Source organism: Phytophthora sojae (assembly GCF_000149755.1).
Source record: "Phytophthora sojae unplaced genomic scaffold PHYSOscaffold_6, whole genome shotgun sequence".
Lineage (NCBI taxonomy): Eukaryota > Oomycota > Peronosporomycetes > Peronosporales > Peronosporaceae > Phytophthora > Phytophthora sojae.
In genome coordinates, this window is record NW_009258120.1 from 2,039,196 (window position 1) to 2,060,394 (window position 21,199).

A 21,199-nucleotide genomic window follows, 5' to 3' on the forward strand; every position below is an offset into this window, starting at 1 on the left:
GTATGATACCGACTGAGCAGCGTCAGGGTACAAGAACGATCCAGCTCCGTGCTTTTCACGTACTGAGGGCTGTAGACAGTCTGAGCACGAACGTTGTTCCAAAAGAGCTTGTAGTCAGCCATAGAGACGATAGTCTTTCCGTTGAGTTCCAGACTCAGACTATCAATAACGTTCCAATTTCCGCATTTTAGAGTAGCACATAGACGATTGGCAGCGGCAGTTTGAGCAGTGCCACCATTCTTCATTGAGACCTTGTAGGGAAGCATAATGTAGGCATCACGAAGGCTTGCGAAGCCCTCGGAACAGTTAAGCTGAGCCGTAGCATCGATAGTGATGACACCATTCTGGTACGAACCCTGATTTAGGTCAATAACGTGCGGTACACGCTTGCTCGAAGATACCTTGATCTCCGGGTCGCTCTTAAGCGAGCTCTGGTACAAGTACTGATCGGATAGTTGAGTTTCGCTCATCGTTGAATCTATATGGATCCTAATATAGTTTGATAAAATTAAATATTATGTCGCACCTCATCAAGCCAATCACCTCAGATCATGATCTCATCGAACTCGCTGAGAAAATGAACGTTCAACTCGATAATATATTCGAATCAAATAAGATAAAGTCCCATCTCCCCAAGAAAGGGTCCTTTCTGATTCTACTTCGCCCTCCTAATCTTGAGGTAGGACACTGGACGGCGGTTCATAATGGTGAATTCTTCGATAGTATGGGGGAAGGACCACCAAAGAAGTATGGTATCGATCGATACAACACCAAGCAATACCAAGGAACCTATGGAGACTACTGTGGACCATTATGTGTCCTATGGCTATATTCGAAGCAATACCGTAAGCCAGATGTATTCAAAACAATGAAAGATCTAAATATGACAATTCTGGAATAAATTTAATTCAACGTATATAGTAATCATGTATCGCGAATTAACAATCTCCAGTGATATTCCTGCGCGGAAGCTTACCAAAGCTGTCAAGACTGGTAAGCTCAGCCTCACCTCAAGCGAACTAAAGGGTAGTGGTTCAGTCATCCATCTCCACCCTGCTTCGTTTGAAATGGCGCTCAAGGCTCGTAAAGCTGGACGCGGTGTCAGACTCGACATTACCAAGCACGAAGTGAAGAAGGGCTACAAAAAGGCTCAAGGAGGCTCTATCTGGTCCAAAGTATGGGGAGGGATCAACTCTGCATAGAAATTTGCTAAGGATTCAGGTCTACTACCAGAGCCGTTGATGCGGCGGTTCCTGCTTTAGCTACTTATGCTGGTCAGCCGACGGCTGCTGTTCCAGCCAGAGCTGCAATCAAGTCCCTAACCGGCATTGGTATTTATGATTCCGATAGCGACAAGGAAGGAGGTCGCGTATCAATGGCTGACGTAAAGAAGGCTGCAAAGAATGCTCTTGCATACACGAAGCGCAAGGGGGTCATCACCGACGCGGTCGATGCTGGAAAGAAGTTCCTACTATCAAAAGCTACCAAGCCGGAACATGAGGATCTAATCAGATCTGTGCGAAAGGAGGTTCGTCGCCGCTATGGTGTAGGCGTAGCAAAGAAACGTCCAGCGAAGGGTTCGCCAGAGATGAAGGCTAAGATGGCTGCGCTCAGGGCACGTCGTAAGACTGGTGGTTCGTTTACGTTGTAGCCGCCCTAAAAAAATACTCTGGATGTCTTATTTTTTTGGACGAATCAGAGGATGATGGATACCGACGTATCTCTGAAATTCACTTTTTTATCATTTTGGTTATAGATACTGAGTGTAATACTAGCTCGAGCGCCATTATGACAGTTCATCCACGCATACTGGCTCGGTTTGTATGAGATGACCTTTCCAATAGCGGTATCACCTCTATCAAAAGCACTGACAATATCACCAGAAGCCACGTATTCGTTTTTGATCAGATCGCAACGAACGATGTAGGAACTGGTCGGGTGAATCTGAGGAATGATGTTCGATAGCTGAGCACTTGCAACAGTAGCTGATGTGGAGGGGTATGTACCCACTGTGAGACCAACTACTTTACCGAATTCAGCATTATCGATGATCAGTCGAGGAACGCGAGTAGTAGTCGGCAATCCAGTACCACCAGAGGAGTATAAACCGGAGGTAGGTCTGGTCCATGTTCCACCGGTAGTTGGTAGAGTTGTAGGCGTAGGAGAGAAATCAAGCTGACAAGCGTAATAGACACTGTTAGCACTCATTTTGATATAGAATACGTTATTCCCTGACGGATCGATTAGATACGCACCAGCATTGACAAGAGCAGTCTGAATGCTTCGGTTGATATCCTCATACGAATAAATACCATCAGGGAGGGATACACTGATTGTGGATGTAGTTGCAGCGGTAGGTACTTCGATTTTGAACGTTGTGTTCTGAAATTGCATTGAATCAATGTTATACTCGCTGATATACATCGAAATCGATTGAATGGCACATACTACATCGCGGAAGTCAGCCGCCGATCCGGGAAAGGAGTATTTCCAGGTTGAATTGGTTCCATCTTGTACCAGATTGGTGCTGTCGAGTTTGATAAAGCTGGACATATTGATTATATGTTTGTAGGCATATTTTTGTTTGATAAATTGGAATTAGTCCTCGATACGAATCGGTCTATCGAAGTTATACCTGATCTGACCCTTGACCGAATCAATGAAGAGCATTTGGCCCTTTCGCTCCGTGGCTTTGTTGTAATAATAGACGATTGAACGCTCATCTACTCCCTAGATATTAAAATCTTTCACAACCATCTGGAGGTCTCGCTTAGAATTAGCTTTCAGGATCGCTACGTAATCTGAGTTCAATCTGATCATCTTGTCCGTTGCGAAGTAGCTGTGGCTCAAGAAGATGGTTGATAGCTTGAAGTGGCGCCCTCTAGTGAAGTAATGTGAGAACAAATTCTTCTGAAGAAGCTTATCGTTGCTGTAGTCATCGATGATGACGAGCTCAGGCTTATTGGAATTAATTGGTGTATGACGTACCCGTTCAACACTCGGAGGCGAGTCAGGGTCGGTGAATGTGATAAAGCCATCAAGCTTATCACGAAGATACTCATATAACTCCTGGTGAGGATTACGAGCAATGATCGTTAGATGAGCAAATACGTGAGGAGAATGCTTGAGGATGAACATACATAAGTTGTTCTACCCTGAGAACGATGACCCCAGAACCACCATTCTAAACAGCGCTTTGATGTCAAGTGCTGGAATATCACCCATAGAGGCGCTTTGAATTTTTTAGGGATTGAAGCTCCGAAATCTGGAATACCGCTCATGATTATCGTCTAAACTATATAGAATCAAACAAAGATGAGTTCAGGTTTTTCTTATCCTAGCCCGATATTCACATCGCCGATTTATAATCCGGCATTCTTTCTCCAATTGGATGCCAGCGGGTTTCTAACGTATGACTATGCTCAGACTCTTTATCTGAACAAGTATGACTATCGCTTGACGTACATTACCGGTGTCTCTCAAGGCGTAGCATCACCTGGTGTAGCGCTTGTCCCTGGAAGTGGTGGGAACATCAGCGGACTTGGAGCACTAAGCTGTAGTAGCCTAACTGTTAATGGTGCTTCCGTTTCAGGCGTACCAACGTATGTAGCTGATACTACTCCAGGTACTGCCGCTATCAACAAAGCTCTGGTGCTTGGTGCATCAGGTGAAATTGCTACTATTAGCAGTTTGACGGCAACGTCGACTACTGGCACGCTGCAGACAGCGGCTCAGCCTAATATTACTAGCTTAGGCACGCTATCGTCCCTCACCGTGAGTGGAAAGATATCTGGTACATTGGCAACTGCTGCTCAGACCAACGTAACTAGTGTAGGGACACTCTCGTCGCTCACCGTGAGTGGAAACATCAATGGAACGCTAGCGACGGCTGCTCAACCAAATATCACCAGCTTAGGTACGCTTACTGGATTGACTATCGGAGACAGTTTAACCTTTACTGGTGCAAGTCGATCCATTACAGGTCTTAGCTCGCTAACTGCAACTAACATTACTGGTACGCTACAGACTGCTGCTCAGCCTAATATAACATCGTTAGGTACTCTAACCGCTGTAAATTGCTCGGGTAATGTATCGGGTACGCTAACAACAGCTGCTCAGCCCAACATTACCAGCCTAGGAACCCTGAGCTCGCTCACAGCGACGTCGATAACAGGAACGCTACAAACCGCTGCTCAGCCTAATATTACTAGTCTAGGTACGCTTAGCAATCTAACCCTTAGCGCTGGTGGAACCGGTTTATTCATTTCGAATCTGAAATTTTGGGATGGAGTCAGTTCTTGGATAAATTTCAATCATGCTTACTTTGTCAATGTTATCGAAGGGGGCGCTTCAGCCAGTAGCGTTGTGGTTCTCAATAGTACGAAAGATTACTCAGGCATTCGCGATCTAACCATATCACGAAACTTTATAGCTTCGACTTCAATATCATCGCCTACGATCACATGTGATACGATTAGTAAGTCAGGTACTCAAACTATGAATGCAACGACCTTGAATATCAATCCTACTACGCTTCAACTCAGGGGAGATACTCTCAATACTACAGGTGCGGAGCTGAACAAGCTTGCTGGATGCACAGCATCTACCGTTGAGCTGAACTATATAGATCTTACCACCGGAGCAGGAACTGCAGAAGCCTCAAAGGCTCTTGTACTAGACTCTAATAGTAGCATCTCATCAGGTATCTCATCTCTAACGTCAACCAATCTGATATCCACTACTTCTACCCAATGTCAGATTGCGGCCGGGACATCATTTACATCAACAACGCGTGCCTCTGATTTTAATCTCATGATTCGTAATCAAAGCAATACGGTTGGCGCTCAGGCCGGATTATCGTTCACGATTGAAGGTACTAGTGATATGACAACGTACACCCCTAGCGTTAATCTATATTGTACTAGAACCGCTACGAGTCTTCAATATTCAATGGCTGATTTTGCAATCAGTAGCTAATGCATTATCACCAATGACTGAACGTATGGGAATCACTCAAGCAGGATACATTCGCTTTGGATCAGCTACCAGTACTGCAAGAATAGATATAGTTTCGAGCGCGAATTTACTAAGCGGGTCTTGGCAACGCGCAATGCGTATAGCCAACGATGCTACTACTCCAATCGAATTTGAAATTCAGGTATACAATGATGTCGCGGGAGGAAGTAGTGGTGTAGCTCTAGGCACCACTACCAGCGACCCGCTAAGGTTCATGGTTGGAAACACAACTCAAGCTTATCTAAACAGCTCAGGAAGACTGGGAGTTGGTATGAGTACGTGGTCGCCAGAAGCAACCATTCACTCAGGCGGAGAGGTATGGGCGAATAATTTCATGCACGTAAAGGGAGGCGGCGATGGATTTGCTAGGTATCGATTCAATTGGTCTCAGACTGACTATCCAGCGATTGGTACTGATTCAACCGTAGGAGCTATCAGGTTGGGAAAATGCGATGCAAATTACGCGTGGACAGCCTATGTCCCGGTGCGTGGAGGAAGCTACACCAATGCAAGCGATGAGAGGTTGAAGGCGGACATTGTAGACTGTCCCTATGGTTTGGCAAGCCTTATGAGAATGAGACCTAGAAAATTCAGGATGGTTCAAGAGCAGACTGTCCATGTTGGCTATATCGCGCAGGAGCTGTATAAGGTCATACCAGAAGCAGTAGATATCGGAGCAAACGATGAACTTAATCCGGATGGGTTTCCAGTGAATCCATGGGGAATCGATCTCGCCAGTTTAACCTCGGTACTGTGTAAATCTATCCAAGAACAGCAAGGCCAAATCAATAATCTCAAAGCTGAACTCAATGAGTTGAGAGCGATTATGTCTGAGTAAATATAGAATGGTATCTGTCAAACCCAGTTCGTGGCGAAGACCGCTTGCCGTCAGACTACTAACGCTAATGTCGTTGATACTGATCAACTACAATGTGATCGAATTGTCGAATTCCACGAGAGGGTTATATATGGTATTGGCTCAGGGATAATTTTGCACCGATAAATATAGAGCAGATCTTGAGTACTTCGTTGTAATAGAGTATCATGGGCTGTGGACCAAGTAAAACGATCAAAAAGAACCTGACTAACCCTGAAACTGGCCAAGTCATCGGTTCAATAACGATGCACGCTGGAGTGGTTTCGATAGGGAATTATGCTTATATCCCAATGTACAACGTACATAGTGGCAAGAATGCTGTCATGGCTATCGATATCGGAGATAAAAAAATCCGACTCTATCGAGAGAAGAAAACAGACGTAGACATCTAAGTATATCCGCTCTGCTCTATAGAGCAAATGTCTTCACAGACTTTGACTTTTTTTTTGGCTGGTAAGCCCAGACTCGGCCGCCTTCCGTTTAGGTAGATGGCTCCACCTTCTTGGTCGACTTGTCGAGGTCAGTAGCCCCCACAGCGGCTTGGGTCTTCTGGGGACGATCATGAATGATGAGGTTCTTCATGATAGCTTTCAACTCAGCGACGTTGAGGTCGCTATTGTCACCATAGCTGCCTCCGGAACTGGATATAATGCGCGAGTTGAAGAAGAACATGGTTTTATAATAAACGGGTGATAATATCTTTGCACTCTTTATCATCAATCAGTCGATTGCTGTACATATCCACCGTGAGAGACTTGAGCTGCTTGATAATACTGGGGTTGTCATTTCCGAGTTGTAGCTCTCCTTTTAGCTTATCGTATTCAGCCCTAAGCGTATCTAGAGGATCCTCTAACTTATCGTGGAAGCTGTATTGGAGATGAGTAATCAATAGAACCTCCTTGAACAGTTTCTTATCTTCAACGCTGAGCTTATCGTAAGCGGATTGATCGATACGGTTCTTATAGACAAGTGCCTTGATCATGGCTTGGAGGCTATCACTGATTTCCCACTTAGGACCACATTTACGCCGATTCGGCTGAACGATCACGAGCTTTTTAGCATCAAGGTCGGGGATACGAATATACTTGCTTCCGATCTGCTTGTATGTGTAGGCTGACGGCGTTGCTAATCCTTGGATCTCATTGAGATTGTAGGTACGGCCTCGGCGAACTACACCTTCCAGCGGGGCAACACCTGCACCGCGCAATCCTGGACCTTGAAGATTTCGTTTAACGCCACTGCCGGATACCTCGCTTGCCTCGGCGTATCGCTTAGCCTTCGTTTGATATATCGATTTTGTCGCCTTCATAGCTGATGTAGCTGCCTTCAACACCTATCTCGCTGCTTTTGAGTTATTCCCTCTAACAGCCTCTTTTGCTTCTTCATAGCGTTTCTGAGCCTCACCGTATGTCTGAAAAGCTGCTTCTGACTCATCATGAAGCTTTTGCAAGCTGCCATCGTATTCATACTCTTCAATGCTTTGCTGTCTAATATCGTGTACAGACTTTAGAATAGCCTCATTCAATATTTCAAGAATATCATCCAGGTTTTTACGTCTTTTCTTATCAAGCTCCTTTTCTTCAAGTATCTAGCTGCTTCTTCATCGCTCGATGGGAAGGGGTATTCAACCTCATTAAGGTCCAAATCCTCAACCCCGTTGAGTAGGGACGAAAAGGTATCCATCCACATGATATTCTTCATTAGCCCCTTCCAAGCTACACCACTCACCTGCTTGTGTGCTTTGTTTTCACGATTTAAAATATTCAGGGGTCTAGACCCCGATGGCTGCCCAAAGTAGTATGATGGATGGGACTTAACAACACCGTTGATTTTCACGATTGGTTGTAGCCGAAATGGAATATCAATACTATTAGCGTGCAACTGGCTGTAGTAATCAGTTAAGATATTCTTGGCGTCGTTATCAGCGTTTGATAGGCTTGGGTCCATGTCTTCATCAATACCACTCATTAACCCATGCTGAGCTTCACCATTAGCTGGGGTAAAATCATTTATGTGTTTGGTTTCATTGCTACCAACTAGTTCTAACTCGAGGCCCCTGGCTTTAGTCATATTAATGAAAGATTGGAATGTCATTATCCAGTTCACTTTCTGAGCGATTGCTTGCTTCACACGATCGCTATCTTTCCCGTAAACGCTAATGCTATTGCATTGATCCAAACATAGCCATCTTTGTCAATAGGAGAAGATTTTGCGGAACCATTAAGAATTGGTACAATCTTCTTTATCAATCCGTTAGATTCAAGGACTTCCCTATTTTTGCTAATTGTCCAAAATAATTTGAGCTTGCTGTCCATTTGATCGGATCTTGTGGATGTTCCAGTATCGAACACAAAACTGTCGTCAAGTCTCTGCTCAGAGCGGTTTGAATAATCTCCTTCTGAGGCATTGATTCTTTTTCTTTTTGAGCCAATATTTTGCCAAACCTGGTATGGGCTATTTTTGTCCTCTTTACCCATCTCATTACGTCACTCCTTCTAATTGACGTATGCGAGGAATCTGACATCATTAATTAATACCTCACCAATATGGTCATACGTCTCAGACCAATCCATGCTCGGAACTAGTACATATTTTCTCAGTTTAATACTGTACACCTTAGCATCCATCCCAATATAATACTTAGTAAGCTGCCGGCCGTTGGAAGCAATAGGGTGAATATTTAGTTCTGCAAGGATGGGGTAAACCTCGAAGATTTTAGCGACCGCTTCCTTTGACTTTGTTTGATTTTTCATCTCAGCATTGCCTTCGTCGAACAAATCTTCTTCGACGGGCTTTTGTGGCAGTGGACTATCAGGGCCAACACCAGCATCTGTCATTCTTGCACTATTATCAACTCCAACATCAGTCATATCGGGGCTCACGTGGACCCAACCATCACTGGTTTTGGTCTTAGCAGTACTGGAAGCATCAACGGACTGAGGCTTTGCAGTAGTCGATGCATCGTTCATTTCAGGTGTTGCATTAACTTCAGCATCTACCATTGTTGAGGACTCAGGTTTTTTTTGGGAGTTTTCAATATTCAGACTTTTTTTTTTTTAACTCTTCCGGCGTAGCCTCGTCAGGGCCAACCGAAATATCAGACTGAGCGGATTGTGTTGATTTCTTTGGAACAGTAGTGATACCATTCGCGATACCGCTAGCTCATGATGCACCTTCGTACATAAGGCGCTTAGACGTGGCTTGACGAACTCGGCGCTCAGCTCGTTCGAGTAGCTCCTGCCGATTTTGCTCTCGTTGAGCGAGGGATGTAAAGTTGGGAAACATCGTCTAACTATATCATGGCAGTCATAAAAAAATATTAGCATCGATTAAATACATACTCACCAATAGCTTGGCATAACGGAGTCATGCCTAAATGGTTGATACGAATGACAGATACGGTTTCGCTCATTGAGGAGATTGATGTATCGATCCTTGATGCAATGAAACGGCACACCAAATATCGTTTCTAACTGGTCGCGGTACTGTAGATTGTACACGGTTTTCCGGAAATTGGCTACTGGGTCTAAATCTCTGAGTTCATTTTTGATTCGACTAACCTCTTGAATTATCCACAGCTTTCTTCGGAGCTGTACAAGCTCACGTTGATTATCTACGCAGTTGCAACACATTCTATATATGAAGTCATATATTTTTAAGCATTATTTTTGGAAAATCGATTGATAGATATAGATGAGTCAACGCTTACAGAGGATTGCTCTATTAAACTTATTTCGAAGCTAGTTCGACTCATTTTTTATCGACTTCCAGTACTCATTCTCTAAGATTGATTTCTTGTTCTTATTGACTAATCTAAGATTATCTTGTGGCTCCCAGGAGTCCAGTTCATTACCGACCCACTGAACGAGATACTTGTACTTGCCGGATCGCATCTTTTTGTGGTCTAAGATCTTCTCCACCTCTAAAATATCACCTCTGTTGATAGTAGCTTCAGATGTTTCTGCTTTAACAATTTTTAGATCGTTTGGCCCCTTGTAAAGAGTGTGTCCGTTTTTCGACTTGATTTGGATGCGGTAGCCATCAATACCTACCACCGAATACACAGCCTTAGACCATCTTGCTGCTTCTTTATCAAATGTTTTCTTTTTTAGTCGATACAAAATCTTTTCACCGACCTCGCACTCGTTTTCAATCCTCTCGGCTTCAGCCTGGTCGTGGACTAGTTCAGATTCAGTTACCTTACCTTTAGCTTCGTTGGGGGTCATACCAATCGTCCGATGGGTCGTGCTATTGTAGTTCTCAATAACAGCAGCTATGAGCTTCTGGGTTAGTCGCTTTGGTTCGATTTTGACAAGGCGCTGCTTCAGAGTTCTATTGAAGCGTTCAATTTTACCCATTTTGGCGTGATCTCCAGGCTCGTTGTTGAAATGGTCAATTTTCTTAGTTTTGAATAATTTCTGAGCCTGTTGGTTCATGAATTCTGAACCATTATCGGTTGTGAGAATGTCAACCTTATGGAGGAGGACAAAAACCCTAATTGCTGCTGGTAGTTTTGTTGGTTAGTAGTTTTGCGTAGCCTAGGCTAGAGTTGATGTTGATCGCAGTCAAGATTGGTCTTTTCTCCCAAAACGCCAAGTCCATCTGCCACGAATTGGGGTTAGTCGATGCGATTTTGAACCCATCGTATCGCTTCTTCTGCTCCTGAAATCGCTGAATATCGCTCTGGTTTGAGTACCATTCCTTGACGATTTTCATCGTAATCTTCGGCTCCAGTTCTTTAGCCTTCTGGTATAAGGCTTGGGCACCCACATAGCCCGTTTTGGGGTCATAGTATAATTTGAACAACAGCTGATCCATCGCTCTATATGGTTATAAAACAAAAAAATCCCCTGCCAGGTACTTGCTTATATGTCGAGCGGTTCGGTGGTGATACCATCCGCAAGTACACGACGCTTGTCATAATAGTAGTTTAGAGCTGTTTTAGTCTGGGTGTACGTAATGATTGACTTACTCTCCTTACTGAGTCTAAACCCCTTGTTGGTGCCCTGTAGCGTGATGCGATCGCGAACAACCGATTCAAAGCCATCTGGGTTGAGGACGTCGCCATTGCGGCCACCACTCTGCTGGAATCCCTTCGCTGAAACCTTGACCTTGTAAGATTCGTCTGGTAGGTAGCGAATGTAGTTCTTAGAGGACAATGATACCATAGCATCACCAGACCACTCATCCTTGAACAAACCTGGCGTTCGGCGATCAAACTGAGCCATCTCTTCGCTATAATCACGTGGGAACCACTCGTACTTATGCTGCTGAAAATGCTCACGAAGCTCGGGCTTGATACACTCAACGAATGGCTTCTCACAGCTGGACGCAATATAAGCCGAGTCTGTGTCCATTTCTTGGTACTGGAATTCCGAACGGTCGAAGTAGAAGTCAATGCAATCATAGTAGAATTGCAACATACGGAGCTTAGCGAGCTGATAGATTGCAATCGATAGATGAATTGGGTTCTTATTGTTGAGCTTTCGCTTCTTCATAGTGAATTCACATGAATAATTCAGCTCTTCCATTCCGTGGAAGGTGAAGTGCTCAATCTTGGCCTTGATTGCCTTATCGTCCGACTCATACCTGACCTCCTTGTGCTTGCTCATGTCCATGCCAGATCGACCAAACGCACTATTACCAACCAGTTTCATCATCTCAGCAATCATAGCCTTATTATTGCTACCCTCACTAAGCGTTTTCAGCTTAGTCAACAAGTCTAGAACCAAATGAATCTTAGGATTGGTTGTCGATTCATTCATGAACCTATCGATAATGAGCGCATCAAATGATTTAGGGTTCGTAATGATTTTTTTTCAACTCTTGGACTAAATCATCCATATCAGTGTCAGATACCTTCTCAATAATGATCTTACAGATGGATTTAACATTTTCATCACCCTCTCGTCGCGCGCTCGATACGGCTTCCATGAATGGTGCAAATGCCTTGTGAGAGCTAGCCTTGATGAAGCTGTAAGTCTTGGTGATCTCCATACCATGAGAAATGTACCGGTGCATAAATGAGGATCTTCTCACCAAAGTAGCTCCCGATGAGTTTGCGAGCCGGCTTTGCTCGGCTTTGCTTGCGCTCCTCGTTGTACTCGAACATGTGCTGACCGATGACACTCCGATCGCTGCAGTCGATAAGGATGTTCTTGAAAATTGGGGTCATTTCACTGAAGTAGGGTTTGAGGTGCTCTGGTGTACGGATATCACACTCGAGGAAGCCAAAGATCTTGTCATTTACAATATCATCGACGATCCCTGTGTATGCTTCGATGGTAGTCAACCGTCCACATGGCATCTCATTACCAAGAGCCCACAAATACAGAGCATTAGCATCGTAGCCGATGATCTTTTTGCAGATCCTACCCCCTCGAATCTTGGTCTCGTTGCGTTTCGCGTATCTGTTGAAGATGATAGAAGGACCACCAGCAATGTTCGCCTTCATCTTGGTGTAGATGTCCTTCTCCTCTCTATCGATACTGTACACCAACCTGTCTGAGTTGAATTCAAGTAGCTTCTTGTGGCGGAAGCCCTTTAGCGACATGTTCTTGCGAGCAACGTTGCATCCCACACAGCTGATCAAGATACTACCATCGATGCGTCCGAGCTTGTTATTGATTCGGTCAGCCGAGGCAGTATCAGCTGTGAGTTGCTTGTAGCATAGCCCACACAGGTACTTTTGTCGCTCTAGCAAGTCGTTGAGGTGTTCTAGCGTCATATTGAATTCACGATCGGCATCAGCATCCTGGGTCTTATATCCACTTAAGCGACTAGCGGGAAAGTCAAACGCTTCAGCAGGCTCCTTACTTGGTTGCTGGAGGTTGTTGAAGCACGTCTGATACATGACTTTCTCAGAGAGACCAGGTAGCGACACACCATCAGTGAACATATCGAGTTCGAAACGTTTGAATAGTTCTCGCTGGGCTTTGATGGCCTTGATGAAGGGTACTACATCGAGGTTGTTGTACCAAATGAGTAGATCCTTGATTGACTTCATGCCATAGTGTTCCCAGACGAACTGTACCCGCACATAGTCCTCATCGCTGATGCTAGTGCTACGAAGAGCACTGTCGAACGCCGACTTAGGAGGGACTTCCGGCTGACTGAGTACGTCAAATGAAGTAATGTATTCGTACGGGAAGATGCCTTTTCCTAGGCCACAGACGCATCGAATCTTGTCATCACACTTGCACTCACCGAGATATGTCGACAAGTACTTTGCATAGCTGGTGCCTGCCGGAACATAGGAGCTAATGTCAAGCATTTTCATGTCTGACGTGGCGATGCACATGTAGCTAGGGTTCTTGATGACTGATGTGATGTTGTCAGTACCGATGACTGCAAACAGGTCCGCCTTGATAAGGTTGATGTCGTAGCGTCCAGAGTTGAATCCGAATACTGGTACCTGACCAATGCACTGCTTCAGCTTGCCATAATCCGAGCGGATCTTACCGAATGTGAGCTTGCTGTGGAAATCGAAGAAACAAGCAAACTCCCCGTTCTGAATCCAAGCATTGACATCATCCATCTTGTACGTCTTACCCAAGTCTAGACCAGGAACCTCAGCGTCAGTCAAACCATGGACGTTGATGATTTTGCGGAGCAAAGACTCGTACTTCGAGACGTTGTACTGCTGAATCTTAGCCGCAACTTCCTTGATGTACTGGAACATATCCTTGAGCAACTCCTTCGGGTCATCGCTGACAAAGCATCGCACCTCCTCAGTCAAGCTGTCGGCCACGGAAACAGACACAGGAATGTGTTCGTTTGTGAAGATAGTATTCTCTCCGTTTTTGACACCCGTAGGCTTGAGGATAGCCTCAAAATCATAGACAATGAAGTGATCGATGTAATGGTCAGCATCCTTGATGGGGTACTTAGTCAGCATGGAACGAATGCTGTTCGGAGCGGGTTGGTAGATGGTTGGCTGAGCTGGGAACGATTCGATGTTCACGAGTTCGCATTGGTACTTAGTGTGGCTGCGTAGCTTATCAGAGCTAACAAACACCATCTCACACGTAGAGCATTGGTACTTCTGCTGGAGCATATCAACGTTCGTGATGTAGAGAGCGTGATTCTCGTGCGACAGGATGTTGATCGAATCATAGTCCTTGTCCGAGCAGCGAATGCATTCAACCTTGCCCGTCTCAACATCCATGTTGAAGACGTTGATGTTCAGCTTGAAGCACTCCTCAAGCTCATCGAATTGGAGAATGTCGATAGGCTTGAAATTGCGGAACAGACCCAGAGTGTAGGTGATCTCCTTGTACGAACAGTACTGCTTGAAGGCTTGTTTCACCAGAGCCTGGATTCTGCGAGGATCCTTCTTGGCTCCCTCCTGCTTGTGATAAGCAATGCAGTGGGAGACACACTTGTTGTTCGTCTTGGGGAAGTTGATGACGTGCTTGTTATCACGAATCACCTTAGGAATGACAGCCTCGCTATCACCCAGAGCATGGTCGCGTTGGTAGATATAGAATTTGCAGCCAGTAATCCCCTTCACCATGTACCCGGAGCTGGGGTAGTTGAGCTTGTCAGCCAACTCCATGGAGCGAATCTCCGAGATCACCTTACGAATATCAGCCTTGCTGTTGATAGCTACAGGAGTGCTAAATACAGACGTGTTGCTAATATTCGGATGGAAGTAGCGAGTCTCGCTGTCATCAGTTCTGCTGACAAGCTTGTATCCAAGAGCGATGTTGACCTTGAAGGCAGACTTCTGGGTTGCGAGCACGTTCTCGAGCTTGTCGTAGAACTCAGCAGGCTGAATTCCCTCGTAGAGGTGCGACTCCATGTTCTTGCCTTGGTAGAAGCGGTACTTACTGTCTTCCTTGAAATCAGCAGCCACATTCTTTTGGAGCTTGCCTAGACTGATCTGGTACTCATTTTTTGGTTGGTGGGGTGGGAAATGTTGCTAATGTATACCATGCGCCCCGTCTTGCCACGTACCTTAATACGGTAGCTACTACCCCATCGAATGGGTTAAATATTTAATCGCTTTAATCCTTCGAGTTCGTATGCAAACATGTTGCCTATATATGTTTGACTATATTATTATCCGTAGATATGACTTTATAATTATTTGACCTTGTATCAGGATCGACTTTATATCTTAGTCATTTACAAAATATTCTGAAATTAATTAAATCAAATATTTGGTTTATACCTTTTTGGAGGTTTTAAGCCATTGTCTTTGACTATATTGGGATTAACTTTTTGAGAAAAAAAATTAATTAATTAAGTTCGGTTTCATTATTAAGTTCGACTTCACCATCAATAAGTTCGGTTTTGGGTTTACGCTTGCGAGCTCGAATCTGGTCTCTATTCTTGTCGTCGTAGCTCTTTCGATACGACAAGCGAGCGTCGCGTGTGCGCTGATAGTAGCGCTTCTGTGCTGCTTTGATGCGTTCCTTGCTAGCTTGGTATTGCTCAGGAGAGTACGCCATCATTGTATATTACTAACTTTATATTCATTAGGATGAAAAAAATGTCACTTCCCCTTGTGACATCGCCGATGTTCCTTGCCAGCTAAACCAAGTATTAATGGTGAAGCAGAGAATTGGCAGAATCGTGTATTATAAGTTTAAAGTAGTGTCGACGGACCGCCACGTCAAAATGAAGCTATCCGGTCCTGTAATACTGCTGGGTCCAAGCACACACGTAGCTAGTTGTCTTCCGACAGGATGGAGTAAATCATGCCCGCAATCTGCTTCACTGATTCAGGTGCAGGAACGTCATTCTCCATCACCATCATCACGGGTGTCGCACGCTCAATTTTTTCATCCAGACTTCTCGAGAAGACCCATTCCAAGAAGTTCGTGACAATGCTGTACACTTTCGGCAGTCCTTCTACATCCGCAAGTGCTTCACTTCCCAAGTAAGCTTGAGCAAGACCCTGCTGGATATCGTCACGTTTCGCTTCCACAATGCAAACTCGTTTCTCGCCGCGCTTAAGCACGAACTCAAAGGCTCCGTCTCCGTGAACACGTTTCCCAATCACGGTTTCTTCGGCCAGGATTTGGACGCCTCCATCGAACAGCGCACAGACACTTGCAAGCACGGGCACGATGAAGTGCAGTCGCTTTCCAGTAATGATATCTCCAAAAGCCTTGATCAAGATAGGAAAGTATCTATGCAGCGCATCAAGCTTTTCGTCAGGGATAGGCTTTGACGATGGTCGAAACTTGGTCGCTGGCATGATGCTGTCAATCTCCGGGAACGACACGTACGAGAAACCCGTGGAGCCGGCAGCCTTCTTCGCTTTCTTGTTCTTATCAAGAACCTCGTTCAACTTGTCCCATCGTCTCTTGCGACTCGGGTGCAGTGCAATTTCAGCGTCCTGGACTTCAAGGCACTCCCGATCTGCAACCACCAGCACGTGAATCGTCTTCTTCGTCGGAGCACCTTCAAACACGTCGCCAATCTCGTCTGCTGGGTCCATTTCCACGTTCAGCAGTGTCTTCACGTGCTCAGGAATGCCTCCACTTCGCATAGAAATCATATCAGGGTCCTTCGATGAGAGCCACGCGCCGCTCTCCGTCTTCGCCAGGAAGAGCTGCAGCTTGTCTGCGTCGATGTCCTTGAAGTCGTTCGGCTTCTCCACCTTGATCGCCTTCTTCAAGAGAGCAACCGTCTTCCATTCTTCAAGGATGGTAGAAATCACGCCCCCGTCCCCAACGAGCATGCAGTTCAACAGCAGCATCTTTCCTCGAGCCGGCAGATTCTGGAATGAGGAAGAAGGAGGGACTTAAGCGGACATGAAGGTGTGTGACATAGATTTTCAACCAATGATGAGACGCCACGTCGCGCTGGTCCGAACTAATCCTTGAGGTAAAAATCTGTTCTATTGCTTTTATCAATATAGTTTGAACGTTGTCGGTCGAAACAAAAGGAAGAACACTTGAGCAGTAGTTGGCAAAATGCAAAGTGATTCGATTCAGGTCCTTAGTTCGCAACCGCGTGCTACCTCTAAGCCTGCTACTGGATACCTCTTACTGGATACACCCTACTGGATTCTCTACTGGATACACAGTTACCTTATCCAATCAGAGAACGCCACGTCGATGCCCATCTTGTACCCACAATCTTGGCGTAATCACCGTGACGTAGTCATCGTCCCGTAATCACCTGAATGATTGCGGTACAACACAGTGAAGGTCACGCCGACCTCACTGATGACGCGTTCGCGTCACACGGTCGCTTGGCGAGGCGTCGTCACATCAGTCTTGATAACAGCGACCACGATGCCCAGCTTCGTCCTGAGCGCGTCGAACTGCGGCGCCGCGATCGGCTTCGTCATGATGTCCGCCAGCATGTCGAGTGTCGAAACATACTGCAACACCACTTGACCGTCTTCCACCTTCTCGCGCACGAAGTGGTAGCGAATGTCGATGTGCTTGGTGCGCTTGTGGAACTCCGGGTTCTTGGCCAACGCGATGGAGCCTTGGTTGTCCTCGTAGATCTTCACCGCTTCATCGCTCGCCATCTCGCCCAGCTCGCACAGAAACACCTTGAGCCACACCGCCTCCTGCGTGGCCTCCGACAGCGCCATGTACTCGGCTTCCGTCGACGAGAGCGCCACCGTGCGCTGCTTCTTGCTTCGCCAGCTGATGCATCCGCCGTTCATCATGAACGCGTAGCCGCTCGTACTCCGTCGAGACTCGATGTCGCCGGCCCAGTCCGCGTCCGAGTAGCCTTGCAGTCCGTCCTCGCTGCTCGCTTGAAACACGAGGCCGTGCGTCTTCGTGCCTCGGATGTAGCGGAAGACCCTCTTGAGCGCCTGCCAGTGTGTCGGACATGGGTCCGCTGCGAACTGGCTCAGCACTCCCACTGCCGCTGCGAGGTCCGGACGAGTCCCCACCATGAGATACATGAGGCAGCCCACGGCGTTCCGGTACGGAACATTCGCCATGGTCTCGTCGTGCTTGCAGCCTCCCTCGCACATGGTCTTGGTCAGCTTCAGATCCGGATCCTGCGGTGTCTTCACAGGGTTGCTCTCATCCATCTTGAACTTCTCGAGAATGTCCTTCGCGAACTTGGTCTGCCGCACCGACACCTTCCCAGTCGCCACATCTTGCTCGATCTCCATACCGAGAAAGTACTTGAGCTGGCCCATGTCGGTCATCTCGAACCGGTCACTCAGCGCCTGCTTCGTGTCCTTCAGCATCCCGTCGCTGCTACTGGCGAGGACCAGATCGTCCACGTACAGTGCCACGAACATCATGTCGTGATTGTCCCGCTTCAAGTAGATGCAGTGGTCGGACTCGCACTTCTTGAACCCCAGCTTCAACATGAACTCGTCGATTGTCTTGTTCCACGTCCGCGGCGACTGCTTCAGGCCGTACAGCGAACGCTTGAGCCGGCACACGTAGTCGGGTCGATCTCCGTCCACATATCCGTCCGGCTGCGCCATGTAGATGTCCTCGTCCAACAAGCCGTTGAGGAACGCGGTCTTCACATCCATCTGGTGCACTGTGAGCTTGTACTTGGCCGCCAGACTCAGCAACACCCAAATCGACGTGAACTTGACCACCGGCGCGAACGTCTCGTCGTAGTCGATGCCGTACTTCTGCGAGAACCACTTCGCCACCAGTCGCGCCTTGAACCGCTCGATCTCTCCAGACTGGTTCTCCTTCACGCGGAACACCCATCTGCAGCCGATCGCCTTGCGTCCCTTCGGCAGTGGCACCAGGGTCCACGTCTCGTTCTTGCGGGGCGACTCCACCTCCGAGTCGCACGCCTCTTTCCTCTTGTCTGCGTCGCTGGATTCCATCACCGACTTGAACGTTGTCGGCATCTCTCCCACTGAATCCACGACGTACGCAGCCTAGAAGTCTTCCTTCTCTTGTGCTGCGGCAGACATCTCGTCCAGCGGCTGCTGTCGTCTCGGCACCGCATACCGCTTGACACTCGGAAGCTCCACGGCTTCCTCGAGCGACTGCGTGCGCGGGTGTCGCTTGCTGCCGGGTTCAAAGTCTTGATTCCGCGCAGCTTCTTCTCTGTTCTCGTCTGATCCGGACTGAGTCTCTTCATCCGTGGTGTCTTCATCATCATCTGTCGGAAGACCCACCAACACCTCCTTCGAAGCGTAGTCGCGTCTCCCACTGTCGAAGACATCCTCCATGAACTGCGCGTCGCGGCTCACCAACACGCGACCGCTCTCGATCTCCTCGAACCGATACGCCTTCTCGTGCTCCGAGTACCCGAGGAAACGACAGCGCACCGACCGAGCGTCGAACTTCGACCGCTTCTCCTTCGGCACGTGCACGTACGCGTGGCACCCGAACACCTTGAGGTTGGCCAGCAAAGGCTTCTTGCCGGTCCAAACGTGGTGCGGCAACTTGTCGTGACTGATGGCGCGCGTCGGACACCGGTTGCGGAGGACCGTGGCCGTCATCACCGCTTCTCCCCAGTACTCCTTCGACAACCCGGCGTGCTCCAGCATGCAGCGCGCACACTCCACCAGCGTCCGATTCATTCGCTCGGCCACTCCGTTGAGCTGAGGCGTGTATGGTGGCGTGAGCTTCTGCTCGATGCCGCGATCCGCACACAACTTGGCCATCGCACCCGAAGTGTACTCGCCGCCGTTGTCGCTCCGAAGCACCTTCACTCGCTTGCCGGTCTGCGTCTCAGCCAACGCGACGAACGCAGCGAACTTGGCAGCCACCTCCGACTTGTTCCGTAGCAGGTACACCACGCAGAAGTGCGACTTGTCGTCGATGAACGTGACGAAGTAGCGCTTGCCTCCGAACGTCGCCGTCTGCATCGGACCGCGCACATCGCTGTGGACCACCTCCAGCACTTGCTTCGTACGGTTCGGCGACGACTTCATGAAGCTTACTCGCGTTTGCTTGCCGAGTGCGCACCCGTCGCACACCTCCCACTGTTTCACCGACGTCATTGGGATGCCAGTGCCGTAGCCCTTCTTGACGATGGCGTCGAGACCACCATGGCCGATGTGACCAAGTCGAAGGTGCCAGAGGTACGACGTGGTGTCCCCTTGGCGATTCTTCGAGCTTGCCGCATTGGCCTCGTCAGCAGGCGTCCTCGGCGTCATGCAGAGCTTGAACAGTCCTTTGCCTTCGCGAGCGCCGAGCTTCCACTTGAGACCCTTCGTTTCCGCGAAGCACCCGTCGCTCTCGAAGGTCACTGGCCCGACGTCCTTGGTGAAGCGGCCGACGGAGAACAGGTTGCGCGACAGCTTCGGGATGTGCCACACACCCGTGAGCACACCCTTCTTCATGCCGCGCGGTGTCTGCATCGACATCACGATGTCGCCGCTCCCCACCGCCTGAACCACGCCGTCGTCCGCCAGATGCACGTCCACCGGAGAGATCTTCTTGTAGTTCTTCATGTACTCCTTCGAGTACGTCATGTGCTGTCGCACTCGAGTCGACCAGCCACATGCCGCTCAGCTTGGAGGCACCCGTGTCGCCACCAACCGAGAAGAGGAAGTCGCCAGAGTCATCTTCGACCTGCGCGACGTTCGCTCGTTGCGGCCTCTGCCGCTCCCCGTTCTCGCGGATCCGCACCGGACACTTGGCGATCCAATGTCCGTGCTCGCCGCAGTAGTGACAGGCGCTCGTCCTCTGCGCTTGCGCCTGCCGTCCCTTGCGCTTCCCGTTGTCGCTTGTCATGAACGCTTGACCTTGAGCGTGCGCGGTTCCGTCAGCACCGCCACCTTGTTCCTTGCGCTTCATGTCCTCGTGCAGGAGCCGAGACGTCACGAGCTCCCACGTCAGCGTGTCGGAACGCGATTCCAACGCCGTGATGAGGAACTGGTACGACTCGCTCAGACTGGCAAGAAGCGTGATCACCAAGTCGTCCTCGCTGACCGGAGCGCCGACCGCGTCGAGCTGTTCCGCCAGCGTCTTGAGCTTGTTAATGTGCTCCAGCACATCATCACCTTCGTCCATCGTTGTCGTGAAGAACCGTCGACGAAGAAAGAGCTTGTTCGCCAGGCTCTTCTTCTCGAAGTGTCCCTCGAGTCTTGACCATGCATCATGCGCGTCCTTCGCCGACCGCACCAGCGGCAGCTGCGAGTCCTCCAACGCGAGACAGACGATCGCCAGCGCCTTGCGCGACTTCTTGCGAAACGTCGCTTGGTCCGCCGCGGTCGTGCACTGCTCGAGCTTCACTTCCCCACTCGTCACTTCCCACAGTTCGCGCTCCTCCAGCACCATCTGCATCTTGAACTTCCATGTGTGGAAGTTGGTTCCGTCGAACTTGTTGATGCGGGCGGTCGCGGTCGGGGCGGCGTCCATGGCGAAGGCGTAGTCGGGGTCTTGGTCAGGGAAG

General features: G+C 48.2%; 11 protein-coding genes across 11 annotated transcripts; 7 read left to right on the forward strand and 4 right to left on the reverse strand.

Annotated features, from left to right (window-relative positions):
* Window positions 1–577: 577 nt before the first annotated feature.
* PHYSODRAFT_512028 (hypothetical protein) lies at window positions 578–901 on the forward strand (the record flags this gene model as incomplete). Its single annotated transcript, XM_009532607.1, has 1 exon — window positions 578–901. The coding sequence occupies one exon, from the start codon at window positions 578–580 to the stop codon at window positions 899–901; it is 324 nt and encodes a 107-aa protein (XP_009530902.1).
* A 25-nt stretch (window positions 902–926) lies between these two features.
* PHYSODRAFT_512669 (hypothetical protein) lies at window positions 927–1,202 on the forward strand (the record flags this gene model as incomplete). Its single annotated transcript, XM_009532608.1, has 1 exon — window positions 927–1,202. The coding sequence occupies one exon, from the start codon at window positions 927–929 to the stop codon at window positions 1,200–1,202; it is 276 nt and encodes a 91-aa protein (XP_009530903.1).
* A 152-nt stretch (window positions 1,203–1,354) lies between these two features.
* PHYSODRAFT_514816 (hypothetical protein) lies at window positions 1,355–1,651 on the forward strand (the record flags this gene model as incomplete). The annotated part of the gene is made up of 1 exon (XM_009532609.1): window positions 1,355–1,651. A coding segment is annotated over one exon (297 nt), but the record flags the coding sequence as incomplete, so codon positions are not given.
* A 1,664-nt stretch (window positions 1,652–3,315) lies between these two features.
* PHYSODRAFT_403959 (hypothetical protein) lies at window positions 3,316–3,552 on the forward strand (the record flags this gene model as incomplete). The annotated part of the gene is made up of 1 exon (XM_009532610.1): window positions 3,316–3,552. A coding segment is annotated over one exon (237 nt), but the record flags the coding sequence as incomplete, so codon positions are not given.
* A 2,821-nt stretch (window positions 3,553–6,373) lies between these two features.
* On the reverse strand, window positions 6,374–14,696 carry PHYSODRAFT_335243 (hypothetical protein; the record flags this gene model as incomplete). The annotated part of the gene is made up of 4 exons (XM_009532611.1): window positions 6,374–6,533; window positions 10,533–10,650; window positions 10,866–11,553; window positions 11,907–14,696. 4 exons carry the CDS (start codon window positions 14,694–14,696, stop codon window positions 6,374–6,376), a joined length of 3,756 nt encoding a protein of 1,251 aa, XP_009530906.1.
* A 439-nt stretch (window positions 14,697–15,135) lies between these two features.
* On the reverse strand, window positions 15,136–15,348 carry PHYSODRAFT_513089 (hypothetical protein; the record flags this gene model as incomplete). The annotated part of the gene is made up of 1 exon (XM_009532612.1): window positions 15,136–15,348. The coding sequence occupies one exon, from the start codon at window positions 15,346–15,348 to the stop codon at window positions 15,136–15,138; it is 213 nt and encodes a 70-aa protein (XP_009530907.1).
* A 224-nt stretch (window positions 15,349–15,572) lies between these two features.
* Window positions 15,573–16,178, reverse strand: PHYSODRAFT_411622 (hypothetical protein; the record flags this gene model as incomplete). The annotated part of the gene is made up of 1 exon (XM_009532613.1): window positions 15,573–16,178. A coding segment is annotated over one exon (606 nt), but the record flags the coding sequence as incomplete, so codon positions are not given.
* A 90-nt stretch (window positions 16,179–16,268) lies between these two features.
* Window positions 16,269–16,604, reverse strand: PHYSODRAFT_368893 (hypothetical protein; the record flags this gene model as incomplete). The annotated part of the gene is made up of 1 exon (XM_009532614.1): window positions 16,269–16,604. A coding segment is annotated over one exon (336 nt), but the record flags the coding sequence as incomplete, so codon positions are not given.
* Window positions 16,605–18,459: 1,855 nt separating this feature from the next.
* Window positions 18,460–18,882, forward strand: PHYSODRAFT_514288 (hypothetical protein; the record flags this gene model as incomplete). The annotated part of the gene is made up of 2 exons (XM_009532615.1): window positions 18,460–18,719; window positions 18,774–18,882. The coding sequence occupies 2 exons, from the start codon at window positions 18,460–18,462 to the stop codon at window positions 18,880–18,882; spliced, it is 369 nt and encodes a 122-aa protein (XP_009530910.1).
* Window positions 18,883–19,023: 141 nt separating this feature from the next.
* PHYSODRAFT_512649 (hypothetical protein) lies at window positions 19,024–19,404 on the forward strand (the record flags this gene model as incomplete). Its single annotated transcript, XM_009532616.1, has 2 exons — window positions 19,024–19,247; window positions 19,284–19,404. 2 exons carry the CDS (start codon window positions 19,024–19,026, stop codon window positions 19,402–19,404), a joined length of 345 nt encoding a protein of 114 aa, XP_009530911.1.
* A 1,195-nt stretch (window positions 19,405–20,599) lies between these two features.
* On the forward strand, window positions 20,600–21,134 carry PHYSODRAFT_512133 (hypothetical protein; the record flags this gene model as incomplete). The annotated part of the gene is made up of 3 exons (XM_009532617.1): window positions 20,600–20,853; window positions 20,938–21,006; window positions 21,113–21,134. The coding sequence occupies 3 exons, from the start codon at window positions 20,600–20,602 to the stop codon at window positions 21,132–21,134; spliced, it is 345 nt and encodes a 114-aa protein (XP_009530912.1).
* Window positions 21,135–21,199: the final 65 nt, after the last annotated feature.